Source organism: Amblyomma maculatum, chromosome 1 (assembly GCF_055883805.1).
Source record: "Amblyomma maculatum isolate TAMU_Amacu chromosome 1, ASM5588380v1, whole genome shotgun sequence".
Lineage (NCBI taxonomy): Eukaryota > Metazoa > Arthropoda > Arachnida > Ixodida > Ixodidae > Amblyomma > Amblyomma maculatum.
The window spans coordinates 159,187,845-159,210,077 of record NC_139344.1 but is presented as its reverse complement, the minus strand read 5'-3'; the positions used below and the strand labels follow the sequence as shown (position 1 = coordinate 159,210,077).

General features: G+C 47.9%; 1 protein-coding gene across 1 annotated transcript in view; it reads left to right on the top strand.

Moving 5' to 3' along the window:
• Nucleotides 1-22,233, top strand: part of LOC146204737 (uncharacterized) — a 158,388-nt gene that overhangs the window by 49,160 nt on the left and 86,995 nt on the right. Inside the window, exon 2 of the mRNA XM_084589451.1 lies at nt 14,242-14,386. Within this exon, the coding sequence (XP_084445577.1) occupies nt 14,242-14,386 (145 nt within the window). The remainder of the gene's footprint in view (nt 1-14,241; nt 14,387-22,233) is intronic.

The window sequence follows — 22,233 nt, the reverse complement described above, 5'->3', positions numbered from 1 at the left end:
CCGGGGAACAATTCGAGAGTGGCGGCGAAACGCGCCACTCGAAAAAGTGCCGCGCAGCGCTTCGCGGGGGTGGGCTCGCAATGGTCCTGCACGCACAGCGCACTCCGGCCAGGCTAGGAGCTCATGAGGCCGAGTTCAGCTGTGCGCATGCCAACCGCCGCTCTTCATTGGAATAGTCTTTCGCGCGCTAGCTCAATTCGCATAAAGACGCGCAGCCTGAAGAACCCTGTTCAGCATTCGAACAGTGCTGTGGGTTTGAGCGCTATAAGACCATTGGCGAAGCTGATTTTTACAATTATTTCTTACTGAAAAGGTCAGCAGACTCGGAGCCCGTACTTCGCGTGGTCGGCGGATGCTCGCTGAGGCTGGCAGGCGGACCTTAGGGACTCTACAGGGCTCTAATCGCCGCAGAACCCGCCTCTCAATGCTTCATCCACTTTATCAGTACGCAAATAGCGCCCGCTGCACGCGTACTTGCGATCACTGTGCTTGCGATTATTTCGGCGTCTTAGAGCTACCTCCGCCAAATTCTTGCAAGATTAAGATAAAGCCTCACACCCACTCTCGTATGCCCGCTGTGGCAGAGCCGCTGTAAATTAAGCACGCCAGCCCATCATCTCTCGTCACGCTTCCTGCGAGCGTACTCTGAAGGGCTTTTCTTTTTTTCCTTTCTTTTTTTTTTTTTTTTTTTTTTTTTTTTTTTTTTTAGACTGAAAGGACGCGAGCGAACGAAAAAGGGACCGACCTCGAGGGGGTCTCGTTGCCCGTCCTGTTGTGTCTTCGGAGGTATTGTGTGGGAGGAAGAACGCTTCGGGACGCAGAATACGAAACCGGCGGCATTTTCATGTGGTTTCGTAATGCGCGCACGTAACTGCATTAGCCTAGCCCATGTGCCTTTTCCCACGTTTGGGTAAAACAGCGTCACTGAGGTGTGCGTAAACACCATATGTAATCCAATGTGCAACGCCTCTATGCATGCACAACCATCGGATTTGAGTACGGCTGTCAGACGTGAGGCAGCAAACAATCTCGTGGGCCTTTTAGTGCAAAACACGAACTATAAGACTGCTCTATACATTCCGGTCTTCCATGTCTTTCCTTCTTCCCGCCAAAAGGGGAATACGGATAACGGCTTGCAAGCGAGATGGCGACAGGCTTCCTGAGAGGGAAGCGCTTACGCGAAAGAATTATGGCTACCAAAGGTGCTGATAGTTTGTGAGAGCCAGGTGTTACATACCCTCGTGAAGTAACACGTACAATTTCTACTCTCCCGCTGACCGCGCAGCCTGCCGTGTGCGTGTGTAGCAAAAGCTGTAGTGGTACACATCGGAGCTATATATAGACATCTGTATGACGTTTTCTCTAGCACAGCAAGGCCTGCAACTTGCGCTACGTCTCTATAGAAGCCTTTGAAGAACCACAACCAAAAAAGAAAAAAAGGAAACGACTAAAACCAAGACGGAAGTGACGCTGTCATCTTCCGGCAGCTCTAAATGAAGGCAGTCGTGACGACGAAAGTGCGTTCTGCGGACGCTAATCAGAGCTGCGGGGCGGACGACTGGGCACGCGAATTGTGCGAGTTTGCAGCTGGCCTCGAGGCTGTTACCAAACGTGATACCACCGTGGTACGAGAGAAAAAAAGAAGGAATAAAAGGAAGCCATTTCCTGAGAAGCGATTTGCGCCAGTGGCATGCAGTTGCGTACACTGGACAGCGTCGAACACATGGGTCGAAGATGTCCTCGTTTACCTCTCTCTTTTGCTCGCCCTTGCCAATCTCGCTTCGACACCGCGGCGCCTTTGTTGCGCTTTTCCTCCACACCTTTACTTATGTGTCAATTTCTCCACAGATCCGCGACGTGGAAGAGGCGAGTTACGGCGCCCTGGCGGGTTTCAATGTATTTTCACTCTCTCTTTTCCTCTGCACACTGCCCAATTATGTGTGCGCATTCTAAGATAAGCGCTTGCTCGTAAATCAAAACAAAATACCGCAGCCTTAATAGAGTGGTGTAACCACCAGACCGAAATCCATCTCGATGGGGAAGATGCATGCGACGAACGGCGCACTCGAGAGCGCCAGACCGCTTGTATTGCGCAACAAGTGCCGCTGCCTGGCGGGCTTTCTTGTACCTGCTACGTCATGAATGCAATAAGGCTTCGGGCGCTGGGCACTCTATGAAGCTGCCACTGCGATAGAATTAGCACGCGTCTGGTCAACGAGGCATCAAAACGACCTCGCTAGAAACGGGCGCTCGCAACCTGGCTATCGTGCACGAGAGAGCAGTCGACTTGCAGGCTTCGAGTCATTAGATGGGTGTCTGCGCGATTCACCTGCTGTGCTGACACTTCCAGACCAAAGCTGCGCATACCTAAGTGGCACTTTGGGAGCTGTTGCTCCTCTTTACCCATGCTCGCTGCGGCCTCGTTGGTGACGTCCCGCGCATATTCGTTTAGTGAAGCAAAAGATGAAAAGCAAGAATGCGGCTTAGGAAGGTGGTGGTTCTACCACCACCACCTTCCTAAGCCGCATTCTTGCTTTTCATCTTTTGCTCCACCAAACGAATATGCGCGGAAAGCTGCATATGCATTTGGCTTGAATTGTTAAACGGTCTTGCCTAAATTATTTCCGTAAGACACTCGTCAGCCGCCTGTTCCTTGAGCTCGAACCTGATCTGACTGACGCAGAGCATTAGAGTGACTTTACCACTGGCGCCTCGTGGAGGATGTGTTTGTAGAGGAAAACAATAACTCATTCCTTATCGCGGGAACACAGGCAAATTAGGGAAGGGGAGGGGGGGTGCGGTCAAAAACATTTATTCACCCAGAAAAATACTACTTTATTGCACGGTGTTATGGTGCAGATAATGTAGATGTATATGTGACACAAATAATATAACAGGATATCTAATGCTTCGCAATAAAGTTTCCAAAATCATTAAGCATGTTCAGTCAAGGAATATGTGAATGAATAAATATTTCGAATATGCGCTTTGTGCGTCATTGTTTTAAAACGAGTTTAGAAGCTACAGAATTTTCTATCCTTTACGTTATGATTATTAAAACAAATAAACAAAAAAAGCTGACCTGGCTCACTTTGCGAATTCTTACTTGCGTGCATGCTCTCTGCTGTTCGGTTGACCACAAATTCCTAAATGTTTACCTGTATTATCTCACAAGTATTCATATAGAGTTGGAAGATGCCGCTGGAAAGACCGCCCGGCATAGCCCCGCTTTAACATGAATTTGAATGCATGGCCAAGGGGGGCGTTTCTGATTCGGTATCCAAGGGTCCCGGGATGTTCGATTTGCGTCTCCCGCAACTGCTGCCTACTAGGCCATGTCATGTTTTCAGGTGCACGTCACAGAACTCGCCAAATTTGCACTCAGTGACTGGCCTTGTTACATGTCAACTACCACCTACCAAAGACATGCTCGTGATTTTTTTTTTTTTCGCTAACAACGCGACACCGATGACGAGTTGTCTGCAGAACGGGAGCCTTATTATGATTATCAGCGGCCTGACCCACTGCAGGGCAGACGCCTCTCCCCTATCCCTCCAGTTAACCCGGTCCGATGCCAGCTACATCCATTCGATCCCCGCTAAGTTCCTAATCTTATCCGCCCACCTAATTTTCCGCCTCCCCTGCTAGGCTTTCCTTCCCTTGGAATTCAATTTGTTATCCTTAGCGACTATCGGTTATCTTCTCTTCTCACTACATGCCCGTGCCTATTTCTTCTTCTTGATTTCTGCTCGAATGTAATTAACTCGCGCACTCGGTATGTCTCCTGTCTCATACCGTAACACCTATACCATTTTCCGTACCATAGCTTACCATGTAGTCATCAATTTAAGTAGAACCGTTTTCGTTAGCTTAATGTTCCAGCCCCATGCGTGAGTACCGGTAAGATACACCTGATGTACACCGGTGAGCTGTCATTCATGATTCAAGAGTGCTTGCCGAATGTGTTCCGTCCTAGTCTGGTTCTTCTTTACAAGAAGTATTACCTTACCACTTCTAGCGCCTCGCTACCTATATTGTGAACTGATATGTTCCTTTCCGAGGCAATTGAACATTACTTTAGTATTTTGAATAATAATGTTTAGGTCTCCCTTTCTGCTTTGTCTGGCTAGATAATTATTCATTCTTTGCAATTCGTTCCTTGAATTAGCAAGACAGTGCCATCAGTGGATCACAGGTTACTGAGGCATTTATTGTCTGTCAACCCTTATCTCTTTTCCCATTCTAGGTCTCTAAATGCTTCTTGTAAGCAAGCGGTGAATAGTACTGGAGAGATCGTGCCTCCGTGCCTAACGCCCTTCCTTATGAGAATTTAATTACATAATTTGCTGTGCAGCCATTGTACATGTAGATATCTTCTGGGAGTCTTATAGCTATCGCATTATTAGTAATTACGCGGACGCTCATACTTGCCTTAAGAGTAGATGCGATTACTCTTTTAACACCGCCTTTTCATCCTGCGAATTTTATAAATTTTTTTTTGTTTATATCACTGCAATTATTTAAATTAGTGTTACTGCAACATCAGTGCACACCCCAAACACACTTTAGCAAGTCGAACTCATCACCACGCTTTCGCTGCTATGCAGAACCTTAGTCAACTCAGGGCGTCTTGGAGAAAGCTCAATCCGCTGCACTGCTGGTGGCAAGGAACTGTTCATAAAATATCTGTCAGCGACGCTTGGGAAGCAGCGAATCGCCTCGCCAATTTCGCGAAAAAAAGGTTACAGACTGGCACCTGTCAATAGTCCGGGCTCGGCGGAGCAGTCATTTGTGCCCAAGAACGAAATGTTTATTGAAAAGCCAAGCAAAATGCAATTTTCTATGATCAAAGTTTCATAAACCATTGCTCAAATAGAGCCGCCCCACCTAACTGTTTGTTAACTAGAGCCACCTATAAATCCGCCCCTACATAGCTCATGCCTCTTTTCAGAGGGAAAATGTCTACCTTTGTAATAAAGACCGCGATAATATCTGACATTCGGTTCCTCAGCGGTAAACAATAATCTCGATGGCTTTTTATGCTTGCGTAGATGTGTTGAAGGTCAGCTTTTTCCTTTTCTCACTCATATATACATAATATACACACATGAGAAATGGGCTGTAATTTTGCTGGGCCACGCCTCCTACTCTGAGATCTCTTTCGCCATGCGGTCTGTATGGCCTTTACTTCTATAACATCATAAGAGACCTAGGTTTACTTCCAAACGCACTGAGTAGTGAGCTCTTTGCAGGGTGGAAAATCTCGATGTTGAGCATAGGGAGGTAGCGTGAAATTTAGATCAGCTATCGGCGCTTGCAGTTAATCACCTCACGCTTTACGAACGCAGCTGGATTCTCAATTTTTATCCTGTCTTATAATTATATATAATATAATGCGTTCAGAAAAAACAAAGGCGCTCATACCAAAACACAGCATCCGGAGCACGTATACTTTCGGCATGTAGTGAAGCTCCAGGGCAAAGTATAATGACTGCCTTTATGGAGGCCGCTGACTGAAGCCCGCATTCTGAAAGTTTCTATTAAGCGGTTGTGCATAGGTTGGCATGGCTTCGACTAAAATAGGTGCATTCTTTTGTTTTAAAGATCTATGGCAGAACATTTTCCCGTCTGGGATCACCCCCACTGCGAGCGTTGGTGGCGTTAATAGCAGTTCCCGAAGTAGTCAAATCAAATAAGGCTGCCTGTTCTGCTTTCTAACTTTTTAATATATATCGCAGGTATTCGTCGCACAAGTTTTTAAATATCTTCTTCTGCACTACGATTATTGATGCAATGACAGGTGCAGTTTCAGGCCAGCTAGGTGGAACCGAAATGTCGCACGTTGCGCGGCAGCAGGAACCGCTGATCCACGACAGAAGACTGCCTTCAGTTATCCGCGTCTAAAAGTGTCTTTGTAGCTCTGTTATTCAGCAAAGCCTTATAAACGCCAAAATGAAGTAACAGGAAACACGAGCCAGCTGCCGTCGCGTGGCCGTTGACACCTTTGCACCCAACCCTGGAGAGTCGCCGCTAACCCAGATAGACATGTATGCTTAGCGGACACTTCGGGGCCTAGCTTCAGCAAACTTGCAACGGCTTCCTTGATTTGCATAGTAGTGCACCAGCCAGGACTACCACATGAGGACGTGTTGCATGCACGACACCACACCCGAAATGAATTTATGAGAATCGAATAGAAACTACGCGTAAAGCGCCTTTTATGGCCGTCTATCAAATAGAAAGCTTGGGTTTCTCCTTTGGAGTTAGCGGGCGATTAATGACAAGCTTACGAAGGAAACCATGCACATCAATTTTTTTTTTTATCTACTGTTCGTCTTCTCCTTTTAAAAGTTAGCTACCCTCCGAACTATTTGCTGATACCATTTCGTCAAGCAGGGAAGGCTTCTAGAAAAACAAAAAGTACGAGGAAACTGATTGAAATTAAATTACAGCGCTGAAAACGAAAAAAGAAACACAGGAAAGCCTGAAAATTAGAATGCGGCGAATGTGGTGTTTTGGTACATACTGCAGCCCTAAAATTAGAGCGGCGGACGAAGAAGATACAAGGAGGAGCGCTGAAATTTCAACAGCCTCTTCATAAGTACATGTATATGCTGTCCAGCCAAAGTTATCATTTAAGTATACGCAAATAGGCCAGCTTTTTGTCTGAGAAGCGAATGGAAGGACCTCGTTTCGTCTGCGTCCGTCGTCCTGTTCTGTTTTAGCTACAGTCATTTTCAAAAAAAAAAATATATAGGAATAAAAATGCAGGCTGGGCACAAGCTTGCCCGTAAACGAGGGAGCGTGCGCCGCAAAAGCGCTCAGGAGCGCTCCGTGAGCCAGGTTTTTCTAGAGAAGCGGCGCGCCCCATCTCTCTTATACCTTGCACCTTCGCCTCCTATGAACACGAGACAAGAGTAGGAGTGAGCTAAGCGGTGAAGCATTTCGTTGTGCCAGCGAAGATCGTTCCGTATCTGGCGGCCTTGCGTGTCCTTACGCGGGTGCTTTTCTTTCTACGTCTAGCGTGGAGCGCCAGCTTTTTTTCTAATTAGAGGCACCGCGCTGGGCGGCGTCGAGTGCGCGGCGAACGATAGAGGGGCCGAACGCAGCGGCGCTGAACGTGCGCGAGTGGTGTCCGAACGCGCTTTCGCACACGAGCACGAGGCACGTTCGACGCGTCTCCGAGCGCGGAACGCGGAACGGAACCTGAGTGGCATTAGAATCATCAGCGAGTCCTTCACTCAGACGTACCCGCGCCTATTAGTTGTGCAATCGGAACCACTCTCAAGCATACTTGTGTTGGTCACGAGTGCCAGTAGTATGCGACTCTGCTCTTATCCACAGCTTTTCAGGCTTGTTCCTTGCCGCACTGCTGTCCCTGATCAGGCTGTATAGCTTCTGTGCTTCAGGCCGACTTCTGAAGGAGTACACCGCCTGGCAGATAAGCGTCCTATACCTGCAGTCGTTGCCTGGTTGGTCGCACGCGGAACGAGAGTTGTCACAAGGACAACGCGTCTCTTGCTCGTCGTCAGTCTGCCGCCTTAGTGACTCCGATATCTAACTTTATGCCCTAGAAACGTTTGCAAACGGAATAAAATATTTAAGGCACACACACAAAGAAAAAAAGCCGCCAAGTGTGCCGGCTGGAGCTCACCACATAATAGCGACCAGGTTAGGAACAAAGGGCGCCGGAATCGCAGCATTTGGTCCATGGTCGGAGGCGGGGTCAGACTGCACTGCAGCTTGGTTTCGTCTGTTCCGAGTGTTCTGAGCGCACCTGATGCTGCCGAACAAAGAACATTAATACCGAAGAGGTTTGGTCACGATCTCACCACTGCAGCCCCTGGCGTTGCTGTCGGCGTTGTGTTATATAAAGGGCCCCCCGGCTCTGCTGCACCTCATCTTGCAAGAGCGGCTGCAAGATCTGGCCGTCGCACGGTTTCAATGCATCGTTTTCTTCATTTTGCCGATAAAAAGTAATGTCCCGCCGTTGATTGATGTCCGCTGATCGCATATCGCCGGCGGCAAGTGGCTTGTGAAGCTTTCAAAGCGTCTTATGAACAAGATCTGTGCTGAGTGAGGTTGGTTTCCCCTGTTTGATTCCTGTGCTTGCTTAAAACGCAATGAACAGCCCCTCAACAAACTAAAAGGAGATGGCCCGTAGTTATATTCAGTGTCAAGAAAAATTAGGGGGACCCTTAAGCTCTACCGTGATAGTATGGCGCGATAGCGTTTCGCATACACGGCCGATGTTTTCACTTTTCAAGTTTTAATGTTTTTATTTTCTTTTTCAATCTTATACGCCGATGCTTAGCTGCAGCAAACACCGGCTTTTCATTGTGAGCAGTTTGGCTTCATTAACACATTTTCGTTTTTTTTTTTCAATTATTTCAATTAATTGATAAATTGCACAATAAAAATTTTCTTAACTAGCGCTATCAAGCATTGGCTTTTCATTCTGAGCATTTTGACATCTTTGAACCCAATTCATCATTTATCGTTTATTGCATTTAATTAATTCATCAATTACGCACTCTAAAATTTTTTGGTCAGCATCGACAAGCATTGACTCCTCATTCTGAGCATTTTGGTTCCTTTGGACCTCTCTTTTTTCATTTCTCATTTTTCAGTTATTTAAATTAATTAAATGATCAATCACACACTCTGAAGTTTCTCATTTGCCTCATGAAGCATTGGCTTTTCATTCTGAGCATTCTGACACCTTTGAACCCCCCTTGTTTTGAATGTTTCATTTCATTAGTTTATCATAAACAATTAATCAATTACAACTATTTCATTAACTCGTCGTCGCGAATCACACATTGATCAATCATCAATCACTAGAACCACACATTAACATGATACGATTTCCGATTATTTCCCACACGCGGTGTCGACTACTACGCCGATGGCTTTTAGACCGAACGAGATGTATAAGCTATCGCTTAATACTCTTTCATCTAAAAGTTCTTTTATTGTTTGTATGTTTTATGTTTCTTTCATCATCGTAATGCTCCCGCTCATATAAATGGCTTGCACGTGACGTCGCAGACGCCATGGTGATGGGTCGATCACGCATGACTTTCAGAGTGCGCATCGGATCAGGCCACGATAAGATAAGCTAAGCGCTTACTTTCACAGAAATCCGGGCTTCCTCAACATGGCGGCCGCTGTGGCATGGCGACCGCTATGACTTTTTTCAACATCGCATGAAATGAACGAAGCATTTAACTTCTTGACTGAGAACATCTGTTTGTGAGGCGCGGCTCATGTACCCATGCAGATGGAAGGTTATTTGTAACCTGCAGTGGGATATCATCTGGGGCTCCTGTCTTCACGCCATTTTCTGTGCACTGTTGAAAAAGCACCCTAATGTGTGAGTCATATGCGTCAAGTCATATGTGAGTCATAGGCGCCAAGCAGCCAACCCGCCGCGGTGGCTGCTTGTTAGGGCGCTCGAAAAGGACACGGGTTCAAATCCCGGTAGCGGCCGCCGATTTTTGATGGCGGCGAAAAGCGAGGCCCCCCATGTACTGTGCATCCGATGTCAGTGTTTGGTAAAGAACCCGAGGTGGATGAAATTTCCACAGCCCTCCACTATGGCGTCCCTCACAATTACCCGAGTCGGTTAAAGTTTGAAACCCTATATAAACAAAAACCAAACTGTAGCGAAATTAGTCGCAACTGCAAACGGTACCATGCGCACATCCCAGGCGTTAAAGGTGCGACTGAGACGAACTGTGCTACGAATCTGTAATGCATGTTGGGCGTCAAGAAAACGCAGTGAAAGGCTTTGCGATAGCGCAGTTGAGCCAATTTGCTCCTTTCATCGACTCAGCCTTGAAAAATTACCACATCTGCTGTGATGTCTTGCGCATAACTCGCTACAATTTCTGCGATTTAGGTGCTCCTCATTTCCAATTACATCTTGCGCCGAGGAACAGATCGAGCGTCTTCGTGCCTTTTAATGCGTCGTAGATCTTGCGAACACTTGCATTATTAGTATTCAAACATTTTCCGTAGAATCTGCCGCGATAAGTACAATGAATTGTGTTTGACAGATCAACGCTTAGGTGCTTGCTCATTGGCATATGCCGGCACACTGAGTGCACTCATATTCGCTCACTCAAACTCCCGCTCGGATTTATGAATGTGAATAGTTGTAAGCGCCTGTCCTTGTCATTACTCTTTCGTTGTTCTCTGTCGCAGCGCTCGTAATTTGCAATCATGTACCAACTAGCTCAACTTTCCGTATTAAGCGTGACTATGATTGCGGGTGAGTGGTTATAAGGGGAGGTGGACATATGTGTGGATGGCCGTGAGTATAAATGCGAGTGGACATGAGTGAATATGAGTGAGAGGTTGTGAGTTTGAGTGCACATGAGGGGTGAGAGTGTTTATGGACGTTAGTGCGAGTGGTTGGTTGAGAGTTCACGTGAATGTGAGTGCGACTGAGTGGCTGCAAGTGGACGTGAGTTGCGAGTGAATGTGAGTGGTTGTAGGCTACTTTGAGTAGATATTAGGGGTTGTTGGTTATTGTGAGGGCACATGTTGTTGGATAACCACAGTTAGCTTACAGAAGGCGTCATTGAATGTGTCATGTTTGGTTTGGGTTACGGCGTTTAACGTCTCAAAGCGACTCAAACCATGGGCAACGCCGTAGGGGAGGTTTCTGGATGATTTCGACCACCTTTCTTTAACGTGCACTAGCATCGTACAGTACACTGATGCCTTGCGATCCACCTCCATCGAAACGTGGTCCCCGGGGCCCGGATGCAGCAGGCGGCGGCCTGTGATAAAGAAACGTTCGAGTGATCGAGCATATTTTAATAGAGCGGCATAAGTATCTATAAGAACGGGTCTGAATGCTCAAGATATATGCTTAGCATCTATCTAAGCGTATCATGCGATTATGTAATTATTTTGTTATTTAATGCAAGAGTAATTGGTAATGAAAGACTCCGGCGTACAGAAATGCGGACAACAAATACCATCGGCAACGCACCAGTGAGTTGAATTACGATACATCAAAAACATGCGTTGTAGCGAACGATTTGGTATTGCCTGATATCCAAATGTGGATAAAAAAGAAGATATGAAATATTTAAGGAGGTGCTAGCAATAGATGCGCTAGCTCTCACCCAGAGCACAATTCACCCCATGTTGTGATTGATGTATTCTTCTTGACTTCAGCTGCGGCAACCAGGATTAAGCATCCTGGAAGTTTGTAACATTCAAGAACAAAAGCGATGTGATTATGATACTAGGTTACAGCCAACAACTGTTTATCGAAAAAAATCTTGACCTTGCCATGACTTCCGCTTAAATTTGCAAGTAAATGTTTCTGCCTGTGATTGCAGAAGCTTTCTGAGACTACTATTGTTGCGCGAATACAAGGACCGATGTATCGAGAGTCTTCCACTACTCTATAATTAAATATAACACTCAAAGACGTGCGTGTAAATAATGAATCCATGCTTAATGGCCTAATTTCTTGCCTTTTCACTTCCTTCGGACCTTGGATCGTGGTGAAGGTGCTGGTTTCTGCAAGAGATTGACGTTTAGGAGCTACGCATGTAGAATTATAGGTATCTCTCCATTCCGTCTTCTTGCTGTCTCGCGTGCATTCTGTAGCACTAGCAGTCGAATGCCGCTGCCAAGCCTCTACTTTAGCGGTAACTGAAATATTACGCGCTTAAGCTTGCGCAGGTGAGTTGCACGTAACTGAAGCGCAGTGTCGCTTACATATTCGTGCATTTACTTTGCAAAACACAGATTGAAAGACGCGCTCTTCCCTTGCTTCGTCGCCGCTCTCGTCATCGTACAGTGCACAAAACCCACCGGGCTTTGTATAAAGACACCCCTATTGGACGACATTATTGAGACCGACGCAAGTGGAATACTGGAAGAGAAAAAACTACATCATTATAATTCATGGCCCTTCAATTTTATTTACTTAACTCCGAGTATACTGGCGCTTATTTGTTGATGGGAATTGTTGGCTCTGTAGCTGCGGTCCGTCTCGTGGTTCTCCTCACTTCACGATTCCTTCAAGCAAGAGAACTGTGCGACGCAATCATTGGGCATTATAAGCGAGGAGCCGTCGGCTCCTGCGCATTTCCTCCAGAGGCACTATGCACTCCCAATCGCGAATGTCTAAAATTGGCTCGTACCGCGAAGGACGCAAACGAAATGCGATCGCGACACCAACACGAGGAGAGCTAAAATTGTCGCGAGATTCGGCGGTGTCCGCCTGCGCTGACGGATCGAGGCTTCACGCGGTAGCGGCCGATGCGCGGAAGATGTGCCGCGGTATCTTCGGTTCAGTTGGCGGTCACGAACATGGCGAGTACAGGAAACAATAGGATAGACCACGGACGATTTGAACCGATTCTGAACGGTTTCTGAAGTGCTCTAGTGGATGGTTCGGCCCGTATTTCCCTTCCCGTTCGCGCTTCCGGGTGGTCCGAGTACAGGGCTCTCAAACAATACTGCGTATCATCAAAAGATGTGGCACTCGTGCTCGCGCTTATTGGTAGGAAAGAATACTTCTTCAATCTTGGCATGTCGAGAAGACTGACTTCGAAATCAAAAGTAAAATATAGTTCTCCAGCGATAAATAATGCTGTTAGGTTGCTTAGTTACGGCAACACACGCTCAGAGGAGAATTGACTCCGCGGATAGAACATGTGGAACAACTGTGATTTCAGCTGCGCTATTGGAATGTGCTGCCCTTACTTTCTTTTCCTATTCGCTCTATCAAACAATCAAAACACCACCGTGCAACGGGGCTGCATTGGTTAAAATAGTGCTCCTGTATTTTTTTTTTTTTTTTTTTTTTTGCCACAAGTTTCAAGTTACACTAAGCAGTACACCATGCACATGATTCGGTTAGTTTTGTCTATGCAGACCTGCGCAGTCAAACAGAAGTGTTAGAGTAGTCAGCTCATTTTCCTGCTTGTAAACTCTTGTCATCGAAGAGAAAGGCTTGGCCACCAGGTTAGATCGCCGACAGAAAAGACCACGATAACAATTTGAGCTTCATTTTCAGCATTCCGGGATTTTCGATCTGCAAACTGACTCTCTTCATAAAACATATCTAAATGACAAATTATTTCTATTTTCGACGCGCATACGAGCGTTACTCGGCCTGAGAAATTCAATGAATTCGAATTGGGCCCCTTCAATTACACGGTAGCAAATGTGCGTGAGGATATCGGGACACATACATTCAACTGCGACGAACTGATTTACGTCATAGCAGCATAACGCAACATAAGAACGTGCTGCGCTACCTCTATGAACGCAGACATGTGCTAAAAACCTAGCTTGGCGTTACTTTTTTTTTTCTCTCGGTTGGTCTCTTAGACTTTACGACTCGGCTGGGTAGCACGTGGGAGCCGGCCTTGGCGCGTTCCCGCGGTGGAGTGAATATCTGTGAGAAATGGTTGCTCGTTTGGCTCGTCGTTCCCGCCAAGTAAGGATTGAGCGAGGAATTCTGGACGACAACGTGCGCCGTCTGAGAACTGGTGACCCATTTAGCTTAGTTGAGCACTACGGACCGGCTGACAATGACAATGCGGCCGGAAGCCGGCTGTACTCGGGAATCTTCAGCGCCGTCTTTGGAATCTCATTAGCGTGCATAAGTGCATGGGAACGCCGCCAGCGGTGAAGCGCTGAGGCAGAAGGGGCGAGCAAAATCCGCTTCCTGTTGGTTATTTGTTCTCTTACTTCTCGCTGCACGACGGTCTTCGTTGCTTAATGTGCTCATAAAAATTCCACGCTCGCGGTACGTCAGGCACCTCAGCGGAGGCACTACAGGTCACAAGCACTAGAGCGTACCACGAACCGTCTGTACAGCAGAAAAGTCGTGTGGCGCACGCACATGGTTGCCCAAGAGACGACATCTCTCACGCGCTGCTTTTTTTCTCATCCGCTCTGAGCCAAGAACGACGTGCGTTCATCTAAAAACTGTTTATGTCACGAGAGACATCGTCATCACGCGGATATTTCTCTTTCCCCAACGACAGAACTGTGCGCTCTTCAGTTCGGTACGTTAGAAAATCCTGTGAGAAAAGCCGACCGGTAGTGTGAAGGAGTCTTCGGTACTGTTGGAATCTGTCGTTTTTTTTTTTTCTTCTTAAAGCCAACAAACAGGTACGATTGAAATGTCACAGTGAAGTATGTGCTTAATTGAAACACATTGCTCCTCTTTTTTTTTTTTTTTTTCCTCTTCTGCAGGTACCTCGCTACCTCGAAGTTCCAGCCCACGTACGCACGGCGTGCTTTTCCATGCTTCGACGAGCCGAACTTCAAATCGAGGTTCAACGTCACCATCATACACGACAGCAGTCACATGGCGCTGTCCAACATGCCCGTGCTGAACGTAAGGCAATTTCCTTTCTTTCCATTTTTTTTTTTTAATTCATGCAAGAAGCTGTTCTAAGCCTAAGAGATTTTGTCACTGCGAAAGTTGGCAGCATGCAAGATATGCAGGCCGTAAACCAAGCCTGCGTGGTGTTTTGGGGGCGCTTCGTGAGTGGACAGTTAATTGCATGGTCTCGCGGTCGCCCGTTGGAAGTGTCTCAAAGCGCTGTAGTCGCACAGGACGCTTCAGCAATCGTCGGTACAAGCGCAGCTCAAAGCTGAGGGGCGCGGCCCCCTAGCTGCCAGCCCCTCCTTTTCCCCTTGCCTCGCCAAAAAGCGATCGCGGGTTTTGCCTACTACACAGGACAAAAGTTGATTCTTAACTTGGGCACAAGGACGGCAACCATCCGTTCCTGAACGAGCGTGCCACTTTCGCTCGTGAAACGGAGGCAACGAAAATAGCATGTGGGCGACTCTTACGCCACACAAAAACGGCACTAACTTTGAGCCACGGCGGTTGCGCTTACACAGTGTAACTGTAGCGTTTCCGCTTACTTTTACAATGACAGCTGTTAGAACTTTAAACCTCGGGCTTCATGATGTCCCCCATCTCGCAAAGCGCTGGGTGGAGGCGCACGCCCGCTTCTCATGGTGTAATCAACCTCCTCGGATGGGATACATGTATGCTTGGGCCAGCAAATATTTTTGGACTAACAGGCTGTTCGACTGCGCAGAATCTCTCTTGTCAAGTGCGACTATACTGCCGCACAAGCGTTACGGAAGCTGTGGGGTCGTATAAAGAACACGCACTTCATGCAGAATAATGCAGGGCCAGTAAGCTTCGGCGTCAAGATCCTATAGTACGCAACGCCGCAACCGCAGCAGATGAGGATGCGGCATGTAGGCCCTGCAGTGTGCACGGATTAAAGCTGAAGCAAACAGGCTTCAGCATCATCAAGACTCCGCAGAGCGTACCGCGCTCACGGCGAAACGAAGGCAGGAGAAGCCGCAAAGGTGCTTCACAAACAAATACGGCACAACCCATTTGGTTACAGCTGCTCGGCGTGTGATCGCGTGCGTTTCCGTGACCATGACACGACGTTACCATCTCCTTGCCGCTCTGTGCAGTAAGAGGCGTTTCCGCCGGCCGAATTCGCAATATAGATTCCAGTTGTGCACCAGGTGTAGCTGAATTTTGTCTTACGTTGTCGCAACCATGAGGTTTCTTTTTTTTTTTTTCTTGTTTAGAATTTATGTAGTAAGTCATGTTTTTTGACGTCCCTCGGAAACCGAGAAAATGCTGTATTATTTATAATTTCTCGAGTATTGTAATTTCCCATACATAACAATCCAATCAGGAAGCTGATAACTTTATTTTTTATTTTTTATTATTTTTTACGGTAATTACTTGGGAAGCCCGTCATCGCGGTTGCTTGAATTTTATAGACGCATACGGGAGTGGTAGACGAAAAACTGAAAACCGCTTCGTTCAGTACGTACTCGTATTTTTGGACGTAGCGCATATTTGATGAGAACTGAGCGCGGCTATAAGTAAACGAGGAACGTTTAGAAAACCATCGTTTAAAGAGAGGGTGGACGACAAGGAAGGTCGTGTAATCGGACCAAATGCTTTGGAAGCGCGAGTGAATATAACTGAGAGACCCAAACTTGACGTCGATGCAGAAGTTTAGTACAGAAAGTCGCGAAGTGTAAGGAAAGTTGAACAGGAAAGAAAAATGGGAGGGAGCTAAAAATATTTTGTTATTGTTGTCTTGTCGGCCTTGACGAGTTGGTCTTATGATACTATATAGGGGACAGTGACTGAGTTGTGTGTTCGCCATTCTTCGTAGACTAGGTAGCCGACGCACCCTTGCGAGTATATCGCTTTATGCGGAATTCTATTCTCGTCCCATCTAACGGCTTAGCAGGAGAGTAAGGCAGCGAGACAAAAAAAAGTGGGGTTCACAAGCTGTGCCTTTAAGGGTTAATGGCTCCCATTTGCCGGCTCCCCTTGCGGACTCTCGTTCACGTACGTGCACTTTGCTACTCGTATATCATTAACAATTTAATTTGTGCCTTCATAATCCCACGCATATCGATTAGCATTCAGCCATTAAGCAAATAGAATGTATGAGAGGCCACCTAACGTAGAAGTAAAGCCCCGCTTTTAAGAAACTTAACAAGCGTGCCTGCGTGGCCAAGGGGCAGCGCCTGCCCGAGTTCACAGCGCTTGCCAAATCGGCCACGTCACGTGGTGTCGTGACGTCACAGAACCAGATGACCAGTCGGTGACTGGTCAACTACCAACTAATACCTGCGAGAGCCATGCGTATGGTTTCTCGCTCACAACACCGACGCTGGATTTTCGAAGCAACGCCCCCCTCCCCCCGCCCCCCTTTTAACGTCATCGCGTTAAAGGGAGCCGCCATTTAATCACTCTTTTTAGAAGCTCATAGTTAAACTTCCTTCATTCGTTTGATTGAAAATTATTACGCCCCAGATCTATCCCGTGCAAACGGCAGTGGAATATTACCGACCCTTCAAATTTTACGTTCACCGCACATCGTGACAACAGAAAGACAGTATAATGCAGTCCCCTACGCGGCTAGCCACAATGGCTTCTGTGATTTGCCCAATGAGCCACTCGATACAGCAGCAAGCGATCGTTCATTTGGTGTTCCGGCGTGGCCAGCGGCTAAACGTAAGCAGAGCGTAAGGTCGAAACGGGTGGTTGCACGCTGCCCATAACGTAAGAGAAGTGGCTCCGCGTTTTGCTTGGCTGCATGCACCGCCCCACGTTTCGCATATTATTTAGAGGTCTTGGTGAGGGTAGCGCAACTGAAGGAGAACAGACACATACATTTGCTCCGTGGTGTCAGCCGGTGTATTGAAGGAATCCCCGCGGTCGAAGCATATACTTTGCTTGTTAGTCATACAAACGCACTGAAATAAAGCCAAGCTCTACTGAGAGCTTTACAGGAGGCAGCGACCATGCACGCGTGTCCGAGAGTCTCGGCGCAAACAAAAAAGCATTACACGACGCCAACGGCTGCTTCATTCACGTAAGCTTCAGAACTACACGCGGCGCAGGTTTGCAGCATGCGACGCAAACAACGGACATGTTACAGAGTAGTAGGAGTGTCTGATGTGCTTCTCATGTGCTGTGTCGGTTGTCTCGAGAGCAAATTTATTTGCTGCCTGCCGTGGTTGAATAGGTGAGGGGTTTCTAGACGCTGTTGCGCAGACGCTCTGCTTGCGGAGACCAATGCGCTGGTTACTCTTAAACGTAAAACGCCAGCAGTGCCGATCGCGTACAGCTCGCCTTCCCCCTGGGTACGTCCCGCCAGCGGCTGCATGCATTCACAAGGTCCCGCTGCTGATTGCTCGCTTCCAAATGCGGACGCGCCTGGCCGCATGGCGTATGAAATAAAGCGGCCGCAAATAGCGCCACGAACGTGGACAGCTGCGAAGAGGAAATAAGACGAGTACGTCCGTTCGATGCTTGCACTGCACGCGCAGCGGCACCGGGCGCTGTCTTCCCGGCCGCACGCACGCCTGTCAAAGGCGTCAAACTGGGCGCCGAGGGCTCCCCGCTCGGCGCCACGTGGTCGCGAGCGACGTCAGCTGCGCTCGGCAGCCGCGTTTGTTCCCGGTCAAAAGGTCCAAACAACGTTTTCCTGCTTACCGCCACTTGCACCCCCGGCGTGCCATCGAGGCAAGGGGCCTTTGTTTATCCAACGCCCACCTCGCTGTTTACCCAGAGGCGCATGAAAGGGAGCGCCGGAAGGGCCGTCCCCAGGCGAAATCTTAAACGTGCAACCCAGGACTCTGGCCGGGGTTCCATTTATTTGTCACGCCTGGGCGGACGTCGCTGCACCGGGAAGCGAGCCAAGTAGGGAGCCCATCCTCGGCCACATGCGCGGCACGCGTACAGCAGGAAAGAAATGGAGCCTACCGCCATCTTACGTGATCATTAGACTAATGCCTCCTCCGACATTCGCGATGTTTTCCATTGGCGCAAAAGGGACAACCCGCTGCTTCCTTGAGGTACTTTGCTTTCCTTCTAAACGACCACACCCCTTTTCGGTGACCGCAGTCGGCCCACCAAACTCCATGCAAAGGCAGTTGCGGACGTTCCCGCACATTCGAAAAGCGACACTAAAAAAAAAAAAAAGAAAGGGGGGGGGGGATTAAACAATGGAAGAAAATAAAGGAAAGAAGAAGGGAGGAACGGTGGAAGAAAAAGAGAAAGAAATGAGGAAAGAGAAAAAGGAAACTCAGCAGCACGTTTCGTGCGCCCGGGCCTTGCATTTGTATGAGCAACATCTGACGCACTAGAATACGCTGTCTCGTCTAGGTTAACGAGGCAGGAAAATTTGAAGTAAAACACGATGGAAAAAGTAAAATGGAAACGGAAGAAACCGACGACTTCGCATTTTCCATGTGCGTTTAAAAGCTGTCAGGTACTTTGAGCGCTCCGCGGGGCCACGAGAGCCAATGTTCTAGCGCGCCTCTCTCAAAGTACACAGTTCGAATAGCTGCACACACATCAGTTTAGGCCTTCTTGTTGCGTTTTATCTTAATCACGGTACGTTAAACATCAAGAATTATTATTATTATTATTATTTTTTTTTTAGACTAAGCAGCGTAGGGTGAACGTGTAGCGAACGGGAGAAAAGGTTAAATCATTGTCATCCGACACTACGACCGAACACAACAATCAAAGGAAGTAACCAGTGCTAGCGCACGCAATTCTTCACCATCCTGTGATGGGAGCGCTGATCGTGCCACGTAGTCGCTGCGGCAGCCATCATTATCGCCATGAGAAATCGCCGCTGAACGCGCTGAGGGCCGCATGAACCAAGCTGGTTGTTTCTCAAGTATGGCCCGCATTCTGCCCTAAATAGGGTCTGATGGTCGTACTAACAATACGCGTGCACATCATGAACGATGAAGCTTTACGAACATGTGCCGCGTAAAGAAAGCCTCCCTAATATATGCTCAGATCGATCAATCAAGGGTGCCTTCAATTTGAACATTGAACTCGAAGGAGGTGGGGAGCGTGATGGATCGTTTTCCCAGCGCAGTGCGCCACACGTAACGACCATACCGAGCTCATTTCGAGGCTTAATATTGGTCGATCAGTAAATAATAAGAAGGCGCGGCGCTGGCCGAAGGGAACTCCTGAGGTCAACGCAATGGACGCCCAATATATCGCGCAAAAAAAAAAAAAAAAAAAAAAAAAATCGGAGGGTGAGAGAGGTTTTTTTTTTTTCTTTGCCTGTTTGTTGAGCATCTGCGCTTACAAACTTTTGTCCTTTTGTTTATGGGCGGGCAACTGGTGACTCCTCAGCACGGCTTACATGGCGGAGTTACGAACGCGTGTCGAACGCAAACAAGCTTCACCGCCAGCACTGCTTCGCCATCAGCCTTCCCGTCCGGTGTTCGAATAGGCGAAACGTTCAACTGCGCGCTAGTGCAGCGTCAAAGCACCCCCGGCACGCGATAGTTGCCCGTCCTTGAGAATGTATCCCTCTAGCTTTTCTGCTGTCACGGGCGCTGCCAAGAAAGCCGTTTTATGGAGGCAGCCGGACATACCAGACAGAAAGCGGAAGCCAGGAGCAGGCGATTTCACGCGCGCCGTCTTTATGCGTGAGGCGGGAGCATGGTGCCACAGGCCGCGGGAATCCCGCCCAGACGAAGTGGTGCCAGTCACCGGAGGAAGCGAACGAGCCTAACGGGCGCCGTACGGGACGCTTTCGCAAGGTCGCCACTAACTCGCTACATTGTGCGGTCGCCGCGGCTTGGTCGGAAGAGCCCGCTAAGTGCTCCCTTTGCGGCGATGACGTTTAATAACATTCGTCATTGCGGCGGTGGTTGACACGCGCCGGCTGTACGGCGAATGCGTGGGTGCGCGAGGAGATGAGCCAACTTCGATCGCCTGAGGGGTCACGTGAGGCATCAGCTGAGAAGCCCTGCGTCCAGTCACAGGTGACGTTTCAAAACGTAGCCGCTGACGCACTTGCCTATCTGGGAAAGCGGTCACAGGGACGACCTGTTATGCGGACAGTGCAGGGTATTATGCGGATTTTGCGCTCTCTCAAGGTAGTATATATGATGTTCGAAAGCTTTCGGGAAAGCCCTGGAGTAAATTACATCCCTTTGTAGTATATTTATTAATTTTTTTTTCCATGTACAGTAAAATTTGCACGCAGGCAAGAGGCGCTCTTGTAACTTTCTGCGCGGTTATCAGTGTAGCATACCAAGAAAGAGGCTTGAAAACCGTGCCTGAATTTTTTTTTTAATATTTTGGAGAACTGTATAGTTTCTAGATATTGGCTTCAAACCGCAACGTGATCGCCGCCGCAACATGTCTACCAACCGCGCTGTCGCTGCACAGCGGAAACCATAACGTCGCTATGCGCAGGTTGAAAGCTGAAACTGTTGTCCGAAGTTTTTTATTATTATTATTATTATTATTATTACTATTATTATTATTATTGTTATTATTATTATTGTTGTTGTTGCTATATGTTATGGGATGCTTACCAAGTGCTGGGTCACTGCAAAATTTACGTGGACGCTTTCGAGCAAATAAGCTCTAATTGCGATGAATCATCTCTATTGGAAGCGAAATTTCGCACCAAAATGAAACGGTCGGTCTGCGATGTCAGCATTCAAATGGGTTTCCACGTGCTCCACTGACTAAGCGCAGGGAACGTGCGCAGTACTTACCTACTGCACTTTTGAAGAACTGTAATCGTAGCAGCGGTGGCGTAGCGGTAGAACATCCGCCTCGCATGCAAGAGGACCGGGGTTCTCCACCGTTCTCCAGTTCTCCACCGGATGAAAAAAAAATACGCGTGTCGATGGAATTGCATAAGCAGGTTTGGGGTGCGCCCTGATGCCGGTGACCACCTCCGGGAACGCGCTCCCTCACCAGAACAGGCGTTGGCCACCCTGGTGCAGTAATTGGCCGCAACCTCTCATGATAAGGTCCACAAAACAAAGGCGGCGGTCAGACCTGTGACGCAGCAGGGGGTGCTAAGAGTACCTGGCTCCGCTGGACAGGCCGCCATTGGGAACTGACCCTGGCAACGTCTAATGCTAGAACCCTAGCTAGTGAAGCTAGTTTAGCAGTGCTGTTAGAGGAACTAGAGGGCATGAAATGGGATGTCATAGGGCTTAGTGAGGTTAGGAGGCCGAATGAGGCATATACTGTACTGAAGGATGGGCATGTACTGTGTTATCGAGGTTTACCAGAGAGGCGACAACTAGGAGTAGGTTTCCTTGTCAATAAGTATATAGCGGGTAATATAGATGAATTCTATAGTATTAATGAGAGGGTGGCAGACATCGTAATTAGGCTTAATAAGCGGTATAAACTGAAGGTTGTACAGGCCTATGCACCTACATGTAGTTATGATGACCAGGCAGTTGAAAGCTTCTACGAAGATGTAGAATCGGCAATGCGAAAAGTAAAGACTCAGTATACTGTACTAAAGGGCGACTTCAATGCCAAGGTATGGAAAAAGCAGGCAGGAGACAAGGCAGGAGGTGACTATGGCATTGGTTCTAGGAATAGCAGGGGAGAGTTACTAGTTGAGTTTGCAGAGCGCAATAGTGTAGAGGTAATCGGGAAAGCGCGATGCAGTGACCACAGGATGGTGAGGTCCCGAATTAGCCTAAATCTGAAGAAGGAACGCAACAGATTAGTACGAAAGAAACCCAACAACGAATTAGCGGTGAGGGGGAGGGCAGAAGAGTTCAGGATGTCACTACAGAATAGGTATTCAGCTCTGAGGATGGCGACATTACCCTAGAGGCAAGGAACAATAGTTTCAGAGATATGATTGCGGAGTGCGC